The sequence below is a fragment of the Onychomys torridus genome, chromosome 12 (assembly GCF_903995425.1).
Source record: "Onychomys torridus chromosome 12, mOncTor1.1, whole genome shotgun sequence".
NCBI classification, from domain to species: domain Eukaryota; kingdom Metazoa; phylum Chordata; class Mammalia; order Rodentia; family Cricetidae; genus Onychomys; species Onychomys torridus.
This window is the reverse complement of record NC_050454.1, coordinates 3,119,440-3,143,175: the sequence shown is the minus strand read 5'-3', so window position 1 is coordinate 3,143,175 and position 23,736 is coordinate 3,119,440. Positions and strand designations below refer to the sequence as shown.

Genomic DNA, 23,736 nt, shown 5'->3' with positions numbered 1-23,736 from the left:
GGACTGCTGGCTCCTAGCTGTAATCCCGGGATTTATCTGGGAGGCTGACACATGAGGATTAATATAGTCTGAACACTGGTCGACGCTACGTGGTGAGTTCAAGGTCAACTCAGGCAGTAGAACGAGAATCTGCCTCAAACCTCAATTTTTTTTTTTTTTTTTAATCTTTTTCTCCCCCTTGAGACAGGGTTTCTCTGTATAGCCTTCGCTGTCCTGGAACTCTCTGCTGACCAGGCTGGCCTCGAACTCACAGAGATCCCCATCTGCCTCTGCTTTCCGGGTGCTGGGATTAAAGGCGTGCGCCACCACCGCCCGGTCCGGAAAACATTTTTAAATGAAGATTTAGCAAGGAAAGATCTGGAACTAAGTCTAAATAAATGAGAGGTAAGAACCCACTGTGTGTCTGTGTTCTCTCCTGGATCAAGAAAAAGAACAAAAGGAAACGAGAAAGGCAGAACAAAGGCATAAAGGACGGAGGGAAGCGGAGCCATCTCTTCTCTCCTTCCACCCAGGACGGTTCCCGAGACGGTTCCAGACACAACTGAGGCACGGCCGGGGACATCAAGGCGTCTCCGGGAGACCACGGCAGACGCCCAGAGGCTCGCACTTACTTTCCCGCCACGCCGGGTCCTGGCCCTAGGGGCGGGTCAGCGCGGGCGGGGCGGGGCGCGACGTCACATCCGGTTGGGGCAAAGCGCCTGGGCCGGAGAAAGCACAAGGAAAGCCGGGGCGGAGTGGGCGGGGCCGGGAAAGCGCGCCTTCAGGGGAGAGCGCGGGGCCCTCTTAAGGGGCGCCGCGTCACATCCGGCGGCGTTAGACCGGTGCGGAGGTGGTGCGGAGCGCGTCGGTCCTAGGCCACTCTCCAAAGTGTGTCGTCGCGAGAGGCTGCGGCGGGGCCTCTGGTAAGCAGGCAGGAGCTTGGCAGCTTCCGTAAAGGCCAGGAGCGGTGACAGCAATCCGGAGCCATGAGCGACAGCGGCGAGCAGAACTACGGCGAACGGGTAAGCGCGGGCGGTGCACGGGCGGCCGCGGTCCCACCTTGCTTCTCTCCCCCAGGCCTTTCGGGCCTCCCTCGGCCGGGCATCGGGGAGCCGGGACGCCGGAGGGTGGACGACGGACGCCGCGAGTCGCGAGGGAGGCCGCCACGGGCTGTGTGCCCGGTACCCGCGGCGGCCTTTTTTTTTTTTTTTGCCGTTACGAGGTTGTGGGGGAGGGGCAGAGATTAAAAATGGCCGCGGCGTCCCCTCGGCGTTGGGGGATGGGAACGGCATCCGATTTCGCCGTTGCTCTCCTGCGAAGCCGCGCCGCAGCCATCTTGGGCTCGCGGGCCGGGCGCGCTGCCAGGGGCACAAAATGGCGGAGCCGCCGCGGGTCCCGGCTGCCCGCCCGGCCCTTGCCGCCTCTCCCGGGGCCGCCAGGTGAAGCGGAGAAGAGCCACGTGGGCCCGGGAGTCGGGCTGGTGGCGCTGTTGGCGGAGAGCCTTCTCGGGACGCCTCTGCAGACGGACGCAGCGGAGGGAGATGCGGGCCCCGCGGAGGGAGATGCGGGCCCCGTGGGCTTTGTTGTGCTCGAGCCTCCCCCCCCCCCCCCATGGGGCCTGAACTGGAATAGGACGCAAGGTCATTAGGGTTATTTCCCCCCCCTCCCGGGGGGGGATTGTGAAGGAGTGATGGGTGGCGCCAGTTCATGGCGCTGTTAGCTCTGGGAACCACGTGTTTTGTTTTTTTAAGCTTCCACCTCCAGGGGGTGAAATTCGGTAGAGGTTGATTATTGTATATAACGGGCCTGTGGATTAGACCCAGTTCCAAAGCTTAAACAAAGCGCATGTGGCGTGGCAGTAGAGTATTAGATTAAAAAACTATCCCAGGAAGATACAAGCAAGTACATGGCTTAGTGAGCGAGTAATTGCAGTTTGAAAATTGCTTACAAGCACCATAAGAGTATCTTATGCCTCAGGACTTACCACTATAAAGTTTACAGGAATTGTTAGCACTAGATCATAGTTTACTCTTTAGTCAAATAAGCATGTTAGTAAACTTTAGGTCTTTGACAGTTTGGTAGAAAATATTATGGGGCTCTTACTTGGTGAACTCGGAACCAAATCAGAATAGTTTGAACTGACCAGACTTTTACATACCAAAATGAGTCTCTTATACCAAGGTCATTGTAAGTCCAATGTCACTAATGATTGTCTTGCCATTTTAAGGCTTTCCTAAGGAAAGAAACAAGGGCGGGGCTGGGGTGGGATTTTTGCTTTGTTTTCTTGATAATGGAAATGGAACCTAGCCTCACATGATGGGCAAGCCTTTACTATGAACTATAATCCCAAATTTTTATATCTGTTTTGTTTTAAATCCTTTCGAACATAGTAGCACACACATACCTTGAGATCCTGCCTCCTGAAGTTGCATGTAATGTTGAATTACTTAAAAGCAAATAGTTTTTGTTGTTTTGGGGTTAAATAGGCATCATGCCCATGGGAAAATTTTCAAAGTATTAGATTTAGTAAACATTACTCCAGGAAGAAAGTAATTGAATGTGGTATCATTTTGAAAGAACTGGGAAATTGTTACCCCTGTTAATTCGAAGTGTTATTACTATTTCTGCTAGCAGGATGGACTGTCTGGTGTTCTTGAATATTTATTTGAGGTATGGTCATACTATGTGCCCCTGGCTGTCCTGGAACTTGCTGTATAGGCCAGTCGTCAGGCATCTGCCTGCCTCTGCCTCCTTATAACCCTAGTGCGAGGTTTAAGGTGTGAACCAGCCACACCCGGCAGTCTCTATTTAATTGGTGGAAAAGGTATTAAATAAAGATCGACTTTCTGATCTGTTTCTAAACTTGGAAGTTGTGTGGCCCACGTGTACCAGTTCCACAGACAACTAAAAGGGATTGTGAGCCATCTGACTTGGGTGCTGGGGAGGGGGACCTTATTTTTCTTAAAGAGCAGTAGATGCTCTTAACCCCTGAGCCAATTCTTAAGCCCTATACTTAAACATTTTGCTTGGTTGTTTTTTGCTTTCCAATTGGGATCTTGGGATAATTGAAAAGCTTGAAACACTTAACCAAACTTGAGAAGGCTTGCCAAAAAAAGTCCACAGACAAGTTTAAAAATACTGCAAGGTAAGCAGGGCAGAATGTTACAGGTTTGTAAATACTGGTGACTTGTCCTGAGTTTAGGATAATCCTGGCCAATTACTTAGCAAGACTAAACATCTTTCCCCAAAGGAATAAGGGATAGGTTAAGGACTGGTTGTATAACTTGGTGAGAGAACGCTTGCCTGTCCTGTAAGGCTCACACACAAGGTAGCTCAAGTTGTCTGCATTTTCATTTGCAGACATTACTGCAAAGTAGCATGGCCAAATCTGATTGGTTCACTTTCCCTTTTACAAGTGTGAAGAATCATGTTCAAGGTAAATAGTCTTGGATATGCCTGGTATAACCAACCATCTCTGGAAACCTGAAAATGAGTTTCATTGACTTCTAGGCCCTCCCTCACATAAACTGTTGTAGTTAATGTACATAGTATATAAATCTGTTAAGCTACCTGGAATCTCAGTGTCTTCATGTGGACACTCCATACTTCAGGATTCCCTTAAACCCGTTAGACTTCCAAAGTTGTTTCTTTCCTAAGCAGACTGCATTTGAGTGTGTGAAATAAATTTTGCTTAGTTTGGCCACACATTTATTGGATGGATGTTAGCATTTAGTTAGCTCTTTTGCAGTGTGTGTTCCTCATCCTTTTGTTATTTGTAGGATTTGTTTTTCCCCCATTTTAAAGTTGGCTTGATTAAAATTTTGTTGGTTCCAGTTTAAAAAATCACTCATTTTGTAAAAGAACCTTTTCTTTGAAGGAAAAACAACCACTCTTTAGAGATGTGAGGTAGTAATGGGGTTAATATTTAAGACCCCAACAATGGTTCCAGTTTAGGGTGTGAGGCTTATGCATTTTGATCTTCTACTTAGCTTAAAATTCTAACCTCTTTTGAGATTATGCATGTGAGTCTTTATCCTGAGAATCCATAATCAGACAAGCCAGAAAATGTTAGTTTTTGTTAGGCTATTTTATTACCACAGTAGCTAGAGGTTAAAGAGTAGCTTGGAGTTATTAAATACTCTGGTAGATATTTTCTTAGAAGTGTAGTGTGTTTGGAATATAAAAGTAAGGGGTAGATTCTGGGTACTACCCCCATCAAATTGCCTTTCAGATTCTGCAGTTTTTCTCTTCTGCTTAAGCAATCCTGTGATGTCTTTGTATATTCCTTATGTTTATCCCCTAACTCTAAATTCTGGTTTTTAAAACCAAAATTTCTATTTCTAAAGTCCTCACATACAATTTTTATTAACAAAGGGTTGAATTAATGCCAAGTTTAAGAAAATTGCCTCGTTTTTTTCATCACTGACTACACAGGTTAGGTATAAGTCTCTTGAAACTGTTGAATCATTTTCTTTGGCTTAAATAAGAATGCTTATTAATACTGTGGATATTGTCAAAATAGAAAGTGGTACTTTTAAGGTGAAGTTACAAATGGTTTTACAAGGTAAGTACTGCTGGTTTTGTTGAAAGCTTGAAGGGGGGATTCAGATGCTGAGAGAAGTGTTAATGGTATTTGTCTTGTTTGTATAGTCTTTTTTTCCTTTTCTCTTCAGTAAAACTCCAAACCTAAATGATAAACGTGAATGCTTTCGAATTTCATTCATAATTTGGCCAAGTCAATTATTAGAGCTATAGTGTATGTGTCCAGCATTGTTTTGTTGATTAGTATTTATACGTAGCTATTGCTTTCTAATAAGGTATGGTGATTATTTTAGGAACTAGTGCTTTTACACAGGTTGCTATTGTAGGGTGTGGGCCATTATAGTTAGATGTTGCCATCATTTAGTGGTACTTTTTAGTTCCAGGTCAAATTCTCAAATTGTTTTGAATTGGGGTTTGGAGGCTATTTACAGGTTATTTATTGGCATAGATTTTCATGTTTGGATAGGGCCCTCTTCTACATTAAATTTTTTGTGCTTAGATAAGAACTTTCAAACAAAAATGAATACATGTGATTTTGATGGAAAGTATTGTTATCAAAAGAAACTAAGGGTTTGGTGTTTTTGTGGGTTTATAAAAAGCATAGACTTTACAGATGATACAGGTATGTTGGGTGTGTTTTGCTTTTTTGTTTTTTTCCCCCTTCAGAAATAAGCATTTGAGGATTTTTCTCCACGCTTTTGGTAGTTTCAGGAAAAAGCAGAGGACACATTCCTGTAATCTCAGCATTTGGGAGGTGGTGGCAGGAAGATCAGGTCATTCTTTGACTATATAGTGACTTTGAGGCCATTCTGGGCTACAAGAGACCACCCTGTCTCCAAAAAAAAGCCCTTTATCCATTTTAGTGTTGACCTTTTCTTTCTATAGCAAGGTGTAGTTTTTCTTTGCTCATCTCATTTCCAGTTATTAAACTGCTCCCTCAGTAATGTGTTTTTTTTCTAAGTAGGATACTTTTTTATGAAGTAGCTGAGTTAAATATAAAAATTGTCTAGCAATGGTTTGTTCTTAGTGTATAGGAGAAAGATTAGAAAGCGGTAATGAAGTGATACTAAAGTGGCCTCAATGATGAAAAGTCATGGTACCTAGAGCTTTATTGTCTTCTGAATCTAAGCCCTGTGTCTGTACATAAATAACCTTTAGGGAGGCCAGGCACTAAGGAAACCTGCTTGGGCATTCTGATTCCATGATTACATTCGTGCTGCCAGTAAACATTTCCCATTACATTTTAGTGATGGATAGTACCAGAAAAACCAATTATCACGACTCCCTTAAATAGCCATTAAAATGTTTCTAGATTAAACAAATAATAATTGACTATAAAATTAGGCTGGAAATCAGGCTTTTCCTTGGAAAAGATACGACTGTAGCCATGGTTGCCTATGCCAACAATAGTATAAAGACTTATCATTTTAAGGATTTTTTTTTCCCATTAAAACCAGAAGAAAATAAAGAAATACTTAGGATAACAAGGAAAACTAGATTGTTTTACATGGACAGTATTTTGCTTAGTGTTCCAACAGTGTTCTAGTGTTAGTATTAAACTTCACTAATCTGCTATAAAGTGGGCCTTTTTACTAATTTGAGGAAGTTAACTTATTTTCTCATAATTTGCCACCTTTCAAGTAGGAGCTCTCCTTTGGACATCCAGAAGACTAATGTTTTGCTAATAGAGGGGAAAACTTTACAACAAAATTCTTTGGACATAACCACTGTTGGAATCAAGTTTGCTCTGCTTTTCTTTATAGCTGTTGGCATGTAGTAGTTAATTTTATTTAGTATCAGGATTTTAGTTCTAAATTTAATTAAACTAATACAACTTCACTAATGCAGAGTTCCTAAGGGTGGGTTGGACAGATCCAAATTGTCAGGTTTGCTGACATTGTCTAACAGTGCTTTTCTAAATACACAGTAATGTGGAATTATACATTTCCTTATCTTACCTAGACAAGTCACACTACTGTAGACCTTCAATCCCAGCCTTTGTCATATGAGTTGTCCATGCTTTCCTTTCTTGCACTTTTGTATTGAAATGTGTCACTTTTTGACTAGAGATGTGCTTTTGACACTTAGCATTTTCTCTTGACTACAATAAGAAGTGTGAAATGTGATTACAATTTGTAAAAATGTTAAATGAACAGTAAATGTTCAGTGGCGCACTTCACATTCACGTTAAGCATGATAAATTTATTTGGAATAGAGAGATGATTAACAGGAAACTATGTAGTTTCAGTTTTTTGAGCTGCATATTCTAGTATTTTTTTAATCCAAAACTACAGAAGGGATTTTTTTTCTAGTTTCAGTTTTGGCACTGGATTTTATCCTGGAGTTTTAAAATATTCTTCATCCTGTTCTTTTTCTATTAAGGTTAATGTTGAAGAAGGAAAATGCGGAAGTCGTCATTTGACAAGTTTTATAAATGAGTATTTGAAGCTCAGGAATAAGTGAAGCTGAAATTTGAAAAAATAAAAGAAAGAATGCATGCTATTTATCAGACCAGAAGTCCCACTTGTAGAATATTGAGCAATTTGTGTGAAGTGGGGAAGATGAAAGAAGTCAGAATTTGAAACGGAAGAATGAAGAAAAGAAATAAAAATGAAGTTAAGATAAGAAGTAATCTGGAATCAGAAAGCACTACGCTAAGTAATTACTAGTCTGTTTATGTGTCCCTGTATATTTTGCTAAACATGCATGCATTATTTGTTTAATAGAAGAAAATATATACAGGGTAAAGAAGTGACTTCCAAGGGAATCGTTTAAATTAGGTAATTCTAATTTTAACTGCTTAGTCAAATGATGGAAATGCAATTCTTTAAAAATAACTTTGTAGTCAAATAGCAGGCAGCACTGTGCTAATCCACTGGGTAATAATAGTTGGCCTCCCATTTTCCCTTAGGCTTTTCATCTGTTATACTCTGCTGGTTCTGGGGCATGAGTGAGTGAGTTGGAACTGGTGGTCTGTTATTTAAAACACCCTTTGGACTCTTAAAATACAATGATATTTTCTGCTTTGATACTTGAATAGTGTATAGTAGAATATTTTCTACTGGAAAATTTCAAGACTGTCACCAGGTTGATAATGGGATTAAACCCCCAAAATCCAAGCAAAGCATCTAACATTGTTTTATTGTAATGAAAGCATTAGGTTTCCACATATTATTAGTGGAAAACTACAACCACTGAAGTCCTGATGTTGAGATTTACATGTCCCAAATAAGGATGATTCTTAATTTTGTTGCATGCCTGTTCCAACTGAATCATTAGGGGTTTGCTTAAGTATTGTAGCATCCCTTAGAAGAGATGAGTCATGCAAGTGTAAATGACAGCTAATTCAGAGTGCAGTAGTAGCTGGTATTTTGTTGCCTTTTCTCCTGTCTATCCTTAGTTCATTATAATGATTTTAAACATGGTTTTCTTCTAGTGTGCTGTCCCATCTGAAAAAAAGTCAACTCAAAATTCCTTTCTGTGTTTTGACTAATATGTTAGATGATTAGCATAATGTTAATAACAAGTACACATAATCGGTAGCAAACAACCAATAGTTGCCTTCTCCATGGAAACTCTTAAAGGTTATCATCTTCCTAAAATGATGGCAACTTTGAATTTTTTCTGCGAGTTGTCTTTAGAGCTGTTGGAGAAATGACTTCAATGACCTTTCTGGAAAGGTGCATGTTGGGGCACTTTAGCCTGTTACATTATTATTTCTGTATCTTTCGAGGAGAATACAGTTACTGCTTATAGAAGACAATTTGTTGCTTTTTTAACACTAATTGTCAGATAACAATCAAGAGTAATGTTAGTTTTGTGTTAACTCAAACTTAAAAAAGGGATTTGAATTTTGATAAAGAATCATAGAAAGATCTGACTTCTGGCTTTGAGTTTGTGAGGCTTATGTGTATTTTTGCTTTTTAGGATTAGGGTGCCTAACTAAAAGCTGTTTAGGACTGTGTTATCTCTACTTCAAGGAGAGATTTAGTACTTCTGAGCTGCTACTCTCAATATAGGAGCTACAGACTACTTGAGATTTTGTTCTTGAACTTGGCCTGTTCCTTATAGCTTGTACATTAGTTAAAATGACTAAGATTTGAGAACACTTTTGAGGGGGAATTTCTGGCATTGTTTATGCTTTTGGCATTGGCTGTCTACAGTGTAGTTATTTTTGTAGAGTTCATTCTATATTGACTTGTCATTCAAGATTTGAGTTTGAAGTATTGTTTGTAAAGGACTTTTCTGGCTGGTTTTATAGAATTGTTTGTGCATTAGGTTTAAGTGTAGAGTTTTGTATTTAGTTAAACAAAAGTTTAAGGTAGTTTTTGTGGGGTTTTTTGTTTGTTTGTTTTTCTTCCTCTGCTAGCCCAAGTGGCAGTGTACAGACAAAGGAATCTTAATCTTGTTCTGGTGTTTCCACTTATTTCTGATCTAAGAAATTGTTGCTCAGAAAGTACATGTGGGACATGGCCTATCCCAATTCGGGGCCTGAGTAAGTTTTTGAGAACTTCTTAAACTACTACACTTTTAAGAAGAAACCTTACTCAGTTAATTTCCCATTCTAGAAATTCTGTTGTTCCTTTTAGCAGAAAGATAGCTGAAGCATCCCAGTTTAGAATAAAACTTTGGTTAAATGAAACAACAGTCTGAAAGGGGAATTTCCAGAATTTTTGTTTGTTTGATATTTGATTTATGTATATCATGCTCTATCTGCATGTATACCTGCATGCCAGAAGAGGGCATCAGATTCTATTATATATAGGATAGCTGTGAGCTACCATGTGGTTGTGGGAATTGAACTCAGGACACTCTGGAAGAGCTGCCAATGCTCTCATCTCTCCAGCCCCCAGGAATTTTTGTTTTCTCTTTATTCTAGGCAAATTTCTGTTAGCCAAATTTACTTACAATCATTTTTTAAGTGTACTGTGTGGCGGTGATAGTCTGTTCTTCCTGGCAAAATGCTTCATTTGATTTCTATTAAAAGTTTAATTGTTCTGTGAAGTGACCTTACAGAATTGGAATACATTTTAACTTTCTAGTTCCTTGTGTCTGTTTCCTCTTGTAGAATTGCTTTTCTCTGTAATAAAGGTGACAGAAAGCTATGCTTTCAGTAAGGTTTTTGTTTTGACCAAGAGGAAAGTGAGGTAAATGGCCTTGCTGAACATTTTGCTTGAACATTAGATACAGAAATCCAATGGCTGGTTAATTGGGGTAGTCTCCCTCCCTACCACAAGCAGTGAATCTTAAACTATATCTTGGTATTAAAGGCAGCTGTTAACCATACACAGCTTATTTTAATCTATAGTCAGTTATTCCTTGGGAGATGAAGAAGGTCTGATAGATAAGGTTATCTGTCACGTGCTACATCATTCCATGTTTTATAGTGTGTCATTGAAGTATTTTCTAGATTATTTGGGGCCTGGAAAGCTGCTCGTTCTTCAGTTGTCTGTTTTCCTTTGAGGTTTTCTCCCTTTGTGTTGTATATAAAATGCATATTTTTGTGTCCCGAGCATTGAGGAGGAATGCTCTAAATTAATTCTTTCATATTCTGTATGTAAATGGTAGTCTGGATTCTAAAATCTTTGGAAGTGACTATTTTAGATTCATGCCGTTCATTTTAGTTTTCCTTTCCTTTTACTGGTTGTTGCTGTATCTTAAGTAGAACAATTGACTAGACTGCCTTCGTCAATTTGCCTTGGAAGGTTTTGTGTAGTGAAAGCTTAGTTGTCTGACTGGGGAGTGAGCACTGTCTCTTGCAGTTTTTCTCCAGCTCTATTGCTGTATGTTGTGTGTCTTTTCTACTAATTGACATTATGAAGTGATTATCTGGTTTAGCTATTTCCTTGCCTTTTTATTTTATTATTTATTTTGGAGATCTTGTTTTTTCAGTTAACCGGCCATTAGTTGGAGTTTTGATGAGGAAAACTGAGTACATGACATTTGCTTAGACATCTATAGAAATTTTCTTCTTGGGCCCCTAGATAATGAGCTCCTCATTTTATCCTTGTTTTAATGTGCCCTTTACATATTATTTCTGCTTTTTCTCAGTCTCCTGTTTTATTTTGCCTTGACTCTTCTCAGTTTAGCCAAACAAGTTGTAGATCTTTGGCACCTTCTCTGCTCTTAAAACAATTCCCAGCCTTGCTCTGTTCTTAGCTCCTTTTGTTTGCTCTTGAGTTTGTAAGTGGTCCCGACATAAATGGAAAACAAGATCTTAACCACATTTCATGTCCATCAGCTAGTCTTGGCATTCAGCTAGAGTTCTACTTCAGAGAAACACATGATTGTCCTTACTGCTTTTGCCCCGCATTCAACAAACCATAACTTGAAGTTTTATAATTTTGTGGGGTTTTGTTTTTGATTGCAGCTTGACTGGAATAGACTAGGCTTCATAGTTAATGAAAGTTCCCAGTCTATGTATACAGTAACATTCCCCAAATATAGTCCTTGGATAGTTAGTTCTTTAATAATCTGACTTTGACACCTTTTAAGGGAGTAGAATTATTAGATAATTCTTATCCCTGCTTCAGAAAGGTGGAAGAATTGGTTGATGTCAGTTGAAGCAATGAAACTATTATACCAGGTATACTCAATTCCTGCCCTCACATGTTTTCTTATCTTTGGAAGAGGATTGCTCTCCTTGGCCATTTATCTCACAAAAGCTTATTTGTTTTTAAAGTTTTCCAAAAAGTATGCAAATTAAAACTTTTGACATCTGCATGTAGGAATCCCGTTCTGCTTCCAGAAGTGGAAGTGCTCATGGATCGGGGAAATCTGCACGGCATACCCCTGCAAGGTCTCGCTCCAAGGAAGATTCAAGGCGTTCTAGATCAAAGTCAAGGTCCAGATCTGAATCTAGGTAAGAAAAGACCATTTTGAGATCTCCTTCTGTTAACTCTGCTCTAAAATTGGTGTGGTTTGTTAAGCTAAGGAAGGTAAAAAGTCTGTTTAATGTTGGAGGTCCTGAGTTCAATTCCCAGCAACCACATGGTGGCTCACAACCATCTGTAATGAGACCCGGTGCCCTCTTCTGACCTGCAGTCATACACGCTCTGTATACACAATAAATAAATATATCTTATTAAAAAAAAAGAAGAAAGAAATGGAAGCCAGAAGACTGAAACAGCCTGGGCTTTTGGGATCAGGGTTCAGATCTTCCCTTATTTCTTGCTGACTTGAGCATATTATACTTACTTTTGAACTTGCTGCTTGTAGCCCCAGCACTTCCTCACACATTGTATTCTGCTTTAGGTGACTGTTTTATACATTTTACTCTACTCAAAAGCCATGAATTAATGTCATTTATTTTTATTCTATCTATGTGCATTGGTGTTTTGCCTGCATACATGTGTTAGGGTGTCAGATCTTGGAGTTACAGACAGTTATGACCTGCCATGTGGGTACCGGGAATTGAACCAGCCCCAAAGCTTCCTTCCCTTCCTTCCTTCCTTCCTTCCTTCCTTCCTTCCTTCCTTTCCTTGACAGGGTTTCTCTGTGTAGCCCTGGCTGAGTTGAGGCTGGTCTCAAATTCAGAGATCCACCTGTGTCTGCCTGCTACCACTGCCTGAATTTTATTAGAGGTAAATTGTGATGGTTGTGGTGGTTTTTGTTAATTGGCCTAAATGAGTAGTGGGCATAATAGGAAATACAAACATAAAAGGTGGTATTGTGAGAGGTAAAGGTGTGCACAAACCAAGCTAGTAAAGTGTACTCTGGCCTCATTTTCAAGATAATTTTAAATTTATTTAACATTAAAATTTTCTTTTAAAGAAATGGTAAGGGGGGCATGTTCTTCTGACTTTGGTTGCTTAATAAATTAAAGTGATTAGATTGGCGGCAATTTTGCTTATTGAGGACTATGTTTGGGTTTGACTATAGAATGGAGTAATACAAGAATTGAAGCCAGGTGGTGGTGGCACACGCCTTTATCCCAGCACTCTGGAGGCAGAGGCAGGTGGATCTCTGAGTTCAAGGCCAGCCTGGGCTACAGAGTGAGTTCCAGGACAGGCTCCAAAAGCTACACAGAGAAACCCTGTCTCAAAACAACAACAACAACAAAAAGAATTGAAAGGCTATTTTGTAGCCGGAAGTTTCTCCGGTCATGCCTGGCCCTGAGGTCAGGAGGAATCTTCCACTCTTGTTCTGCAGCCGCTTGGTCCCAAGTAAACACACAGATGCTTACAAGCTGTATGGCCCATGGCTTCTTGCTAGCAAGTTTGTTCATATAACTTAACTTAACCCATTACTATTAATCTATGTATTGTCACATGTTCTATGCCTTTATCTGTGTCCTATTACATGTTGCTCCTTGAACAAGGGTTGGCATCTCCCTGTCCCCACTCTACCCTGCAGTTTGAATGTGCTGCCTAACCTTCTCCCGCCCTGCCATAGGCCAGTGCAGCTTTATCAAGCAGTCAGAGCAACACATTCACAGCATAAAGAAAGACATTCCACAGCACAATCTATTTTTCAGTTATTTAGTCATAACTCCAAGACTTCTGTCTTGCAGGTCTAGATCCAGAAGAAGTTCTAGAAGACATTATACAAGGTCACGATCTCGATCCCGCTCCCATAGACGATCCCGGAGCAGGTCTTACAGCCGAGATTATCGCCGACGGCACAGCCACAGCCATTCTCCCATGTCTACTCGAAGGCGTCATGTTGGGAACCGGGTAAGATGAAAAGTTTTCTAAAGTGCTATGGACTGAACCCAGGTTATGATGTACACGAGGCTAGTAAGTATTCTACCATTGAGGTGCATTCTCGGCTTGAAGATGTAGGTGGAGTTTTCCTATCCCACAGATGCTCTCAAATAATCACTCTGAGTCATAATAATTACAAATGCTCTTTAATAGCTCGGGGTTTGTTACTAATTAGTTCTTACAACTTAACCCATTTCTATTAATCTATGTGCTCCGAGGCTTGGCGTTTACCTCTATCCTATTTTGTGTGTCCATCTCATTCTCTGTCTGAAGACTCTTCTGACTCTGCCCTCGTCCCATCATTCTCTGTCTGGCTTCCCCCCCCCCCCCCAACTTTATCCTGTTCAGCTATTGGCCAATCAGCTTGTTTATTAAACCAATCATGGTGACATATTCATACAGTGTACAGAAGGACTGACCCACAGCATGAAGACTTTTTTAGAAACATTGTACTATCTGATCTCTTTGATAGTGGAATTTTATAGCAAATTAAAACTTTCGACGGGTTGGGGATTTAGCTCAGTGGTAGAGCGCTTGCCTAGCAAGCACAAGGCCCTGGGTTCAATCCTCAGCTCAAAAAAAAAAAAAAAAAAAACACCAAAACAAAACTTTTGACATCTGTGTGTAGAAATCAATCCCATTCTGCTTCCAGAAGTGGAAGTGTTTCTATTAGGATGTAATTTCCTTACCTAGTAAGTTTTTTTTCCTATGAAAATTACAAGAACCTTTTAAGTTCTTTATGGCGGAGTGTCTATAATGTATTATTTTACTGATAATAGCTGTTAAAGTAATTGTAAAGTAAAGTAATTCTGATGGCTTTCATATATGAGCATTTGATCACTTAATATGTGATGTAGTTCCCCTTGTCTAATTTCAGTTGCTAGACATTCAGAAAGATTTTCTGTTTTGTTTGTTTTTTCGAGATAGGGTTTCTCTGTAGCTTTGCGTTTTTTTTTGTTTTGTTTTTTTTTTAGCTGAGGATCGAACCCAGGGCCTTGCACTTGCTAGGCAAGCGCTCTACCACTGAGCTAAATCCCCAACTCCAAGATTTTTTAATGAAAAAGCTCACAAATAATTTATGAAGCTTAATGTTTGCTTCATCTTTAGTTTGAAGTCTTACCCACATCTATTAGTAACAGCATTACTGTTTTTAATCTTAATGTGCTTAATTTGCAGATTAAATTTTACAATACTCAACAAAATAAAAATGAGCTGTAAGTAGTTACATAAGCTGCACTACTTAAGAAGGTGTGACACCCTTACTGTGCTCACCAAGACACACCTTCCATCTGAGATTGGTTGGATTCTGCAGTGCAGAACACACAACTGTATTCCTTCTGGTCCATTGATCTATAATATCCTTATTTCTAGGTATTTACTCCTATCTGTCCTTGTACACTTTAAGTGTCTTTTGATGGTTTGTTTTTTTGAGACAGTTTCTCTGTATAGACCTGGCTCTCCTAGATCTCTATAGACCAGGCTGGCCTGCCTCCTGAGTGCTTGGGATTAAAGATGTACACCACCACCACCAACTGGCTGTTTTTCATTTTTGAGACAAGCTCTCATTGTATTGTGCCATTCTAGCAAAGCGGTGCTTGGTCTAACAATTTATCGTTTTGTGTACTAGTTATCCTTCCTTTGCCCAACTACCTACCCCCTTTAGATCAATGTCAGGTTTTCAGATTTTAAAGCCTGTTTCTGTTTTCTAGGCAAATCCTGACCCCAACTGTTGTCTTGGAGTGTTTGGATTGAGCTTGTACACCACGGAAAGAGACCTAAGAGAAGTGTTCTCTAAATATGGCCCCATTGCTGATGTGTCTATTGTGTATGATCAGCAGTCTAGACGTTCAAGAGGATTTGCCTTTGTATATTTTGAAAATGTAGATGATGCCAAGGAAGTAAGTAAATATTTTAGATAAAATGTTTTAGATTTTAAATTTGTATGTATATGGGTGTTTTGCCTACATGGATGTCTTTGCACTATGTATGCAGTGTTTCTGGAGAGGATCAGAGGGCAGCTGAACCCATGTAACTTGAGCTACAGACAGTGGTGACTGTCCCAGTGTGGGTGTTGGGAATTTAATCCAGGTCTTGAAAAGCAGCCAATGTTCTGAACTGCCAAGCTATCTCTTTAGTTTATGGTCATTTTAGTCTTTTAAGAAAAATGGGGGATATGACTAATAATATATATCCAAACATCTTAGTGTTTGGCTTCCAAAACAGGCACTTTGAATCAGAGAATGTCAATGACAGTTTGCTTTTTTATTCTTACACCAAATAGCCATAGAACATTTGCTGTGTTCAGCAAGTACTAATTTATAGACATTGAAATCTGGGTTTCATAGATGTTAGTGTGCTGCAAGTATATAGGAAGTTAGAGACCAAGGGATTAGCTAAGTCTACCTAAATTTGTAGGTAGATACAGTATTTTGTGGGCCATGTAGGCTGCTGTGGTGTTCCTACTTTTTTATTTTGTGTGTGAGACTACTTTTAACAAGTGGATTTGTAGTAGAGGAAACAACCCATTTAGGTTTGGGGTTTGTTTGTTTTTTCTGGCCAACCTTATATTAGAAAACTGGATGGAAAGTCCCCTTAGTCTTTATTAGATGGTAATTAGAGACAATTGTCCAGAATATATGTAACTTTTTTTTTTTTAATCTTTTGAAGGCTAAAGAACGTGCCAATGGAATGGAGCTTGATGGACGTCGAATTAGGGTCGATTTCTCTATAACAAAAAGGCCCCATACCCCAACACCAGGAATTTACATGGGGAGACCCACTTAGTAAGTTTAACTACATCTGTGTGAGTGTAGGTGGGTACTTAAATGGTCTAGAGATAACATGTTGGGTGTTTTCCTCTGTCCAACTTTTCCTCACCAATCTCTTGACATCTTTTTAGAAGAAATTCTTAGAGTTAAGTTGCCAGGCTTGTAAGCAACATTACCTGCTGAGCCACTTTGGTGCTGGGATTAAATTAAAGATGTATGCTACTGTGCCCAGTAGTTTTATAGAAAGTGAGTTGGATTTGTGTGTGCCCCTAAAACCAAAAGATTGCATATGGGTATACACATTCAAATAATACGGTGTAACAAGGAAAAAGAAAGCAGGGATAATATTGATAAGAACTATATAGAAATAAATAAATTGCAGTTAATGTACTTAAAGAGGTCTGCTAGTAGATGCATCCAGTTTTTATTCAGGAGAACCAAAGATGGATTAGTCTCAGCATTGTCTGGAATTTGATTGATTTAAGTTCTCTTCTGCTGTCAGGATCTTTTTTCTTTGAGACAGGGTTTCTCTGTAGCTTTACACCTTTCCTGAAACTCACTCTATAACCCAGGCTGGCCTTGAACTCAGAGACTGCCTCCAGAGAGCAGGGATTAAAGGTGTGAGCCACCACCACCCAGCTTCAGGATCAATTTTTTTTTTAAAGATTTATTTATTATGTATACAGCATGTATGACTGCAGGCCAGAAGAGGGCACCAGATCTCTTTACAGATAGTTGTGAGCCATCTTGTGGTTGCTGGGAATTGAACTCAGGACCTCTGGAAGAGCAGTCAGTGCTCTTAATCTGAGCCATCCCTCCAGCCCCAGGTTCAATTTTTAATAGCGAAAGTTGTGACCAAAAAATAAAGGGAGATTGTTTGCATTATTAAAAGATATGTTGTCATTCACAGTGGCAGCTCACGTCGCCGAGATTATTATGACAGAGGATATGACCGGGGTTATGATGATCGGGACTATTACAGCAGATCATACAGGTGAGTTGTGTAGGAGTCTGTTCACACTAAATTTAAAGCAGCACAAAAGACCTAAATTTTTAAAAAGTAAGAAATAGCTGCAGTTTAAACCAAAATATAAGACTTACAGATAATTTGGTTTGTAGTTGGGTGCTTTCTTAGTTCTAAAATACAAATGAAGGACATCATTAAATTTGTTAATTTATTAATACAAAGTTGAAAGTTTATACACACACATGTGTATGTGTGTATGGAGGGCATTCCTCTCTGGCTTTTACTTGAGTTCTGAGTATCTAATTCAGATTGTTAAAGTATAGAGGCAGCAATCACCAACCAGTAATTCTAAACCTTTAGTGTAAACTTTTATAAGAAGTGTAGGCCATGTGTGTTTGTCTTTTGTAAATAAGATTTTTGTGTTCAAGATTGTTCATTATACCATGGTCTATGGAAATGAGTCTTTAATATTTGACATCCAGATTTTTACCAAAATGGGCATTTTCTCCCCCTTTTTAAGCATTACTGTGTTGAGTAGTTCTGTCTGAGAAGTGTAAAGGTCTTTATGCCATTTCAGAAAAAGCTCTTGTTGAGCATGTTAACTACGAAACTGTGTTATATCCATTCTTTGTGGAAGTTTTAACTAAAAACAATTTATTCCTTTTCTGTTTTTACAGAGGAGGTGGTGGAGGAGGAGGTGGATGGAGAGCTGCTCAAGACAGGGATCAGATTTACAGGTGTGCCAAAGGTTTTCAAGTCTGTGTAATAGTAGAATACTTGCAAAATGTTTGCCTGATACTTAGGCACCATGAAGATTGGGTTTTGTTTGGATTTGAGACCGGGTTTCTGTGTTGCCCTGGAACTCAGATCTGTCTGCCCTTAACTCCCCAGTGCTGGGATTAAAGGCATGTCCCACCATGCTGCCTGGCCTTTTTTAAGATTAATGTATTTTTTGTGTTCAGCCTGCATTTATTTCTACCACATGCATGCTTTGTATCCTTGGAGGACAGACCACGGCTTCACATTTTGAGCAACCATTTGGGTGCTAGGAATTGAACCTAGGTGTTCTCTGTAAGAGAAGCAAATGCTTTTAACTGTTAGCCATCTCTCTGGCTACAGGATTTGAAGTACATGAAAGTAGTTCTCAATAGACAATGTAAAAGGTTTCTTAGAAATTTAAAAATTGAGCTTTAATTTATAAAATAGAGCAGATTCTTTGAGTGTTTATTTGGTATTTGGACCTAGTAAACTTCACTTTAAAGGTTTATTGGGACCTTCCAGCTTGAGAACTGGCAAATTTTGTCTTCATGTTATTAGCACAATATCATCTAGATGTAGATATAGACAGTATTTATTTATTTACAGAAGGCGGTCACCTTCTCCTTACTACAGTCGTGGAGGATACAGATCTCGGTCCAGATCTCGATCATACTCACCTCGTAAGTTACCTTGATTAGTTTTATTTATCTCTTAAAATTTGCTTAAGTATAACTATTTTACAGTATAATCTGTGACACCTAGATGATTTAAATAAAATCTTTTTATATGTGTGTGTGTGTGTGTGTGCGCGCGCGCATTAGTATTAATGCTTCGGTGAGTATCTTATTGGTGGGAGAGACTTTGGGGTTTAAAAAAGTTTGACCCCAAACATACACTTTTGTTTTCTTTACAGGTCGCTATTAAAGCATGAAGTTGAAGACTTTCTGAAAGCTGCCATAGAGCTGGGATATTGTTTGTGGACAATATTTTCTATTGTTTCCTGTTCAAAAAGCAAACAGTGTCTAGTGAAGTTAGGTGATTTTTACACCTTTTATGACGACTACTTTTGGTGGAGTTCACATATTGTTTTCATTCTGCGTTTGTGTAGTTCGGTGCTTTGTTCAAAGTTAAGTGTTTTCAGAAAAGGATGTTTTGCATATATTTTTTTACAGTCCAAATTTTGACAGCTGAGAAGTTTCTATTGTACAAAACTTCATTTAAAAGGTTTTTCTACTGAATCCAGGGTATTCTGAAGATCGAAGCCTGTGTAAAATGCTACCAAATGGCAAAAAGCAACAATAAACAAGTTTGATTTTTACTTTTCCTTCTAAATATCAATGCTTCACCAGAACCATTCTTAAGTTACCAGTAAAATATTTTAAAATAAAAATATTCAAATTTCTTTCAGGAGTCCATGAAACTTGCCATATTCAATATACTTGCAATTAAGTGTTTAAATACGCTATAACTCTGTGCTGCTAGAATTAGAAGATAAATCTTTCCATACAGCAAATGCTTAATGCTTACATTAACGTGGATTCGTCAGCCTTTATGTAATCTGTATTATATATAGCAGGGAATAAGAGCTACAGGTACATGTCTTTAAAAGGCTGTTTCTTAAGGCTGTTACAAAGAGATAATGGTATTCCAACTAGTTAGCAACAAGTGACGACAATACATTCCACCACAAATGTACTCTTGTTCTTCTAGCTTTTAGACTATGTGAAAATACTGGGTGCTTCAAGGTATGGAATGAGAGAAGGGTTCACCACGCCTGTGTCATGGATGTACTGAAGACTGCCTGTTCATTTTTTAAATATTATTTTCAGGTCCTTTGCTTACCAAAGGAGGCCCAATTCACTCAAATGTTTTGAGAACTGTTTAAATAAAGGCAAAGAGAAAACTTGCTAATGCAACTTGGTTTACAAAGAAGTGTTGGCTTTCTTTTAACTTTATTGTAATTAGAGTACTGTGGTTTCTTTAGTGCAATATTGTTCTTGCTTCAAGATAACATACTGTGTGAATGTTTTGGAAAAATGTATTTCTCAAATATATTGGTCAAGTAGATACTGGAATGAAGATTTCTCTTTTGGCCTGAAATTGTATTAAATAACTAGCCTTTCCACATACCTGTGGTTGTTTTGCAAAGCATGATTTTAATACCAATTTGAAGGCTGTATCAGTAGTGCTAGCCTGTGGGCTTTTTTATCCCTTGGCTATTATGTATGTCCAGGTTTTTCATAAAGTGCTATATATTGTAGCATCCATGGGCAGAGTATAAACTAGATACTAACACAACAGTGCCCAGATGCAAACCTATGCAAGGACCTTTTTGTTGGTACCCCATTACTGTGGATTCAACCTAGAGCTTCAAGCATTCGAGGCAAATACTGAGTTACAGTCTCAGCCCTGAACTTGGTTTTAGGATGGTAGTGCAGGGAACATGCTGTCACTTACAGCAGTCTTACATAAAAGAACACCAAGCGGGTTGGGGATTTAGCTCAGTGGCCCTAGGTTCGATCCTCAGCTCAAAAAAAAAAAAAAAAAAAAAAACGACCAAGCATTGTGTGGGGATATGTTTTGGAGGGCCCTAGGGTTTGGGGGGGGTGGTGGTTAGAAATAGTGAGGTTAAAGGGTTTTCCAGACTTCAGGGTTTGGGGTGGGGGGGGGGAGTAAGAAATAGTGGCGGGGGGGGGGGGGGTGGTGGGGGGAAAAAGGGGGTTTCCGGAGAGCCAAGCATGTAGTAAATGTGTCAGAAAAAGCACTGGGGCTGATGTTTTGAAAACTAGTTTCCAGTTGGGCCATTTTTTGAGGTAGCTTTTCATTTTTGCTGTATTGTTTCTGTCCTTGCACATTAAGGAAAAACAATACTTTATCAGGCAAGGCAGTCTCAGGAGCGTCACCTGTAACAAGATTGTGGAGCCATGCTCACCACGTGCTAAGAATAAAACATGGGTCCTCTGTAAGAGCTGCTTAGCCACCTCTCCAGCCCTTAGTATCTCAATGACTAGTATGCATTTTGCATATGATTATTGATGCACATTTTTATGTGTTTTAGCCACTTATGTAGCCTTTTTGGTTTAAAAGTGTCTTATTTAAGAAGATTAATTTATTGGGGTTGGGGATTTAGCTTAGTGAGGAGAGCACTTACCTTGCAAACACAAGGCCCTGAGTTCGGTCCTCAGCTGGGGGGAGGGAGATTAGTTTATTAAGATGGGTATGGTGGGACACACTTGTAATCCCAGCATTAGGGATTACATTAGACCCTATCACAAAGTTTATTAGGGCTGTTATAAAGAAATACAGGCCATGTGTCTGTCTGTGTGTCTCCCTGTGCATGTCATTGGCAAAAGGCAGGAGAATCAGTACTGCTGGTGATGAAGTTTGGAGGCTGTCTTAGGGTTTCTGATGCTGTGAAGAGACACCATGACCCCAGCAACTCTTATAAAGAAAACATTTCGTTGAGTTTACACTTCAGAGGTTCAGCCAATTACCTTCATGGCGGGGAGCATGGCAGCATGCGGCAGAGGTGGTGCTGGAGCTGAGACTGCTGGATCTTATAGGCACTGGAGATCAACTGAGGCACTGGAGATCAACTGATACACTGGGCAGTATCCTGAGTGTATGTGAAGTCTCAAGTCCCACCCCCACAGTGACATGCTTCCTAACAGCGCCACTCCCTATGAGGTCATGGGGTCCTTCCACACCTCTCATGGAACTGGGATCTTGCCATTTTGGCTGGACTGGCCGGGAGCTTGCAGGACCTAGCACTGGAGTTTTAGGCATATAGAACCATGCCGTGAAAGGAAGTGATTCAAATGTATTCTGCTTTACTTGAAACAGCAGTGCACACTGGACTCATTCGCACACCTTTGATCACACTTTTGGTTTGGGTTCGGTTTGGGTTCTGTTTCTTGCTTTGTTCTGAGAAAAAACCTGCTGTGACTCAAACTCACGGCAGTCCTGCCCCAGCCTCACAAGTGCTAGGGATTCATAAGTGTGAGCTGTCATGCCAATCACTCTGGGGCCCGGTTTGAGCTGCAGCACCTCATGTGAGGGTGGTGGAATGGAGCCAGTTAGCACTGGTGAGTTCTGAGTGCTTGCAGCGGCTGAGAGCTTTGGGTGGCTTTTGGCTCTGTCCTGTGGCATGTGGGGGATGAGCACAGCCATGATCAAAGCTGACTGGCTGGGAAGTGAAATAATGAGGGGAAGGGGAACGCCATTGTGAGGATTACAGCTCTAAATTATGGGGCTGAGTCCCTCCCATAGCTTCCAGGACTTTACGTGAACCCCAGATTGTAAGCCATAAAATGTGGGTTCAGAAAGCTGCAGATTTAAAGCAATGTTTTATGGGGTTTTGTTTTTAGAGACAGGGTCTCACTAAGTAGCCTTGGCTGATCTGGAATTCAGTATGTAGACTGTTGGCTTTGAAATCAGAGATCCTACCTGCCTCTGTCTCCAGAGTATGGAATAAAAGGCATGCACTACCATGTGGGCTATAATTTTATGTTTTATAGATTAGGTCAGTGGGCAACGTGTATCTTTTAAGTTTGAAGCAACAAAAACTAGTGTCTATAAGTTATTTGTGTATTCAATATAGAGTTAGGATGCCCGACATTTCACTACGCATAAGAGTTTGGGGTGAGAAGACAAGAAAAATTGAAGGCTCTAAGTGGAAAACACTAATGAGGAGAGAAGGTGCTATAATAAGGGTAGAGTGGACAGTGTTAAGAGTCACAGATAAAAACCAAAAGAAGGGGCTGGAGAGGTGGCTCAGAAGTTAAGAGCACTGGCTGTTCTTCCAGAGGTCCTGAGTACAATCCTCAGCAACCACATGGTGGCTCACAACCATCTGTAATGAGATCTGGTGCCCTCTTCTGGCATGTAGGCAGAACACTGTGTAATAAATAATTGTAGATGTAACCATCTTGTTAAATAAACCAATAAGCCAAGAGATGAGAGCAATAGCTAAGAGCTGAAAACCTTACCCTTCACTGCTGCTGCTGTCTTTCTTCTCCGCAAGAGGCCTACTTTCTGTGTGTTTTTCCTTTTTATAGACTTCTGTTCTGCCTTCTCATTGGTTGTAAACCCAACCACATGACCTCCTCGTCACTGCCTGTCTGTACAGACCTCCAGGTCTTCTATGGTTGGTATTGAGATTAAAGGCATGTGTCTCCATGCTGGCTGTGTCCTTGAACACACAGAGATCCGCCTAGCTCTTCCTCCCAAGTGCTGGGATTAAAGGCATGCAACCACCACCGCCCAGCTTCTGCTATGGCTTGCTCTGACCCCAAGGCAATTTTATTAACATACAAATAAAATATCACCATATTTTCCCTTTTCTATTTTAATAAAAAGGAAAAGAGTTATAACTAATATAAGAAAAACTAAAGTATGGCCGGGCGGTGGTGGCGCACGCCTTTAATCCCAGCACTCAGGAGGCAGAGCCAGGCAGATCTCTATGAGTTCAAGACCAGCCTGGGCTACCAAGTGAGTTCCAGAAAAGGCGCAAAAGCTACACAGAGAAACCCTGTCTGGAAAAACAAAACAAAAAAAAAAAAAAAAAAAAAAAAACTAAAGTGCAATAATTATATACCATATATACAAGCATCAAATACCTAAAAAATGTCTAGTCCACTCGTATTTGACAAATTCAGAGAAAATAATTCCATTATATGTCCTATTTTGGTAAGTCCAAAATGTACCTGATTCACTTTCTATCCTTACTTATATTGCTAACAGAACTCTTATAATGTCTTTCCCATTCATACACTTACACCTCTTAATTTCTTTTCTGAAATTCTTAACAAGGAAAACCATAACTAACTGATCTTCAACTCCCTCAGAGACCCAAGAAGGAAATAATACTACCTAATAAAAAATAAAAACAGGAAGTGCATGCAAGCAGCTTCCCAAAAGAAATGTGAGTTGACAGAAACAACCAGCTGCCTGGACAGTCACCTGAGGTTTCTCCGCAGTGTTGGGGCATCATCTTCAGCCTATAGGCTTAGTGTAT

At 40.0% G+C, this 23,736-nt stretch overlaps 1 protein-coding gene across 2 annotated transcripts; it reads left to right on the top strand.

Moving 5' to 3' along the window:
* The first annotated feature begins 741 nt into the window (after positions 1–741).
* On the top strand, positions 742–19,787 carry Tra2b (transformer 2 beta homolog). Of its 2 annotated transcripts, XM_036203555.1 has the most exons (10): positions 742–1,001; positions 6,904–7,179; positions 11,250–11,383; positions 13,034–13,196; positions 14,936–15,124; positions 15,894–16,009; positions 16,905–16,988; positions 17,639–17,698; positions 18,327–18,400; positions 18,634–19,787. In XM_036203555.1, the coding sequence occupies exons 4-10, from the start codon at positions 13,164–13,166 to the stop codon at positions 18,642–18,644; spliced, it is 567 nt and encodes a 188-aa protein (XP_036059448.1). In that variant the 5' UTR covers positions 742–1,001; positions 6,904–7,179; positions 11,250–11,383; positions 13,034–13,163; the 3' UTR covers positions 18,645–19,787. The 2 variants fall into 2 exon arrangements, with proteins under 2 accessions (XP_036059448.1, XP_036059447.1); XM_036203554.1 differs by lacking the exon at positions 6,904–7,179 and having other exon boundaries at positions 752–1,001; positions 18,634–18,726.
* Positions 19,788–23,736: the final 3,949 nt, after the last annotated feature.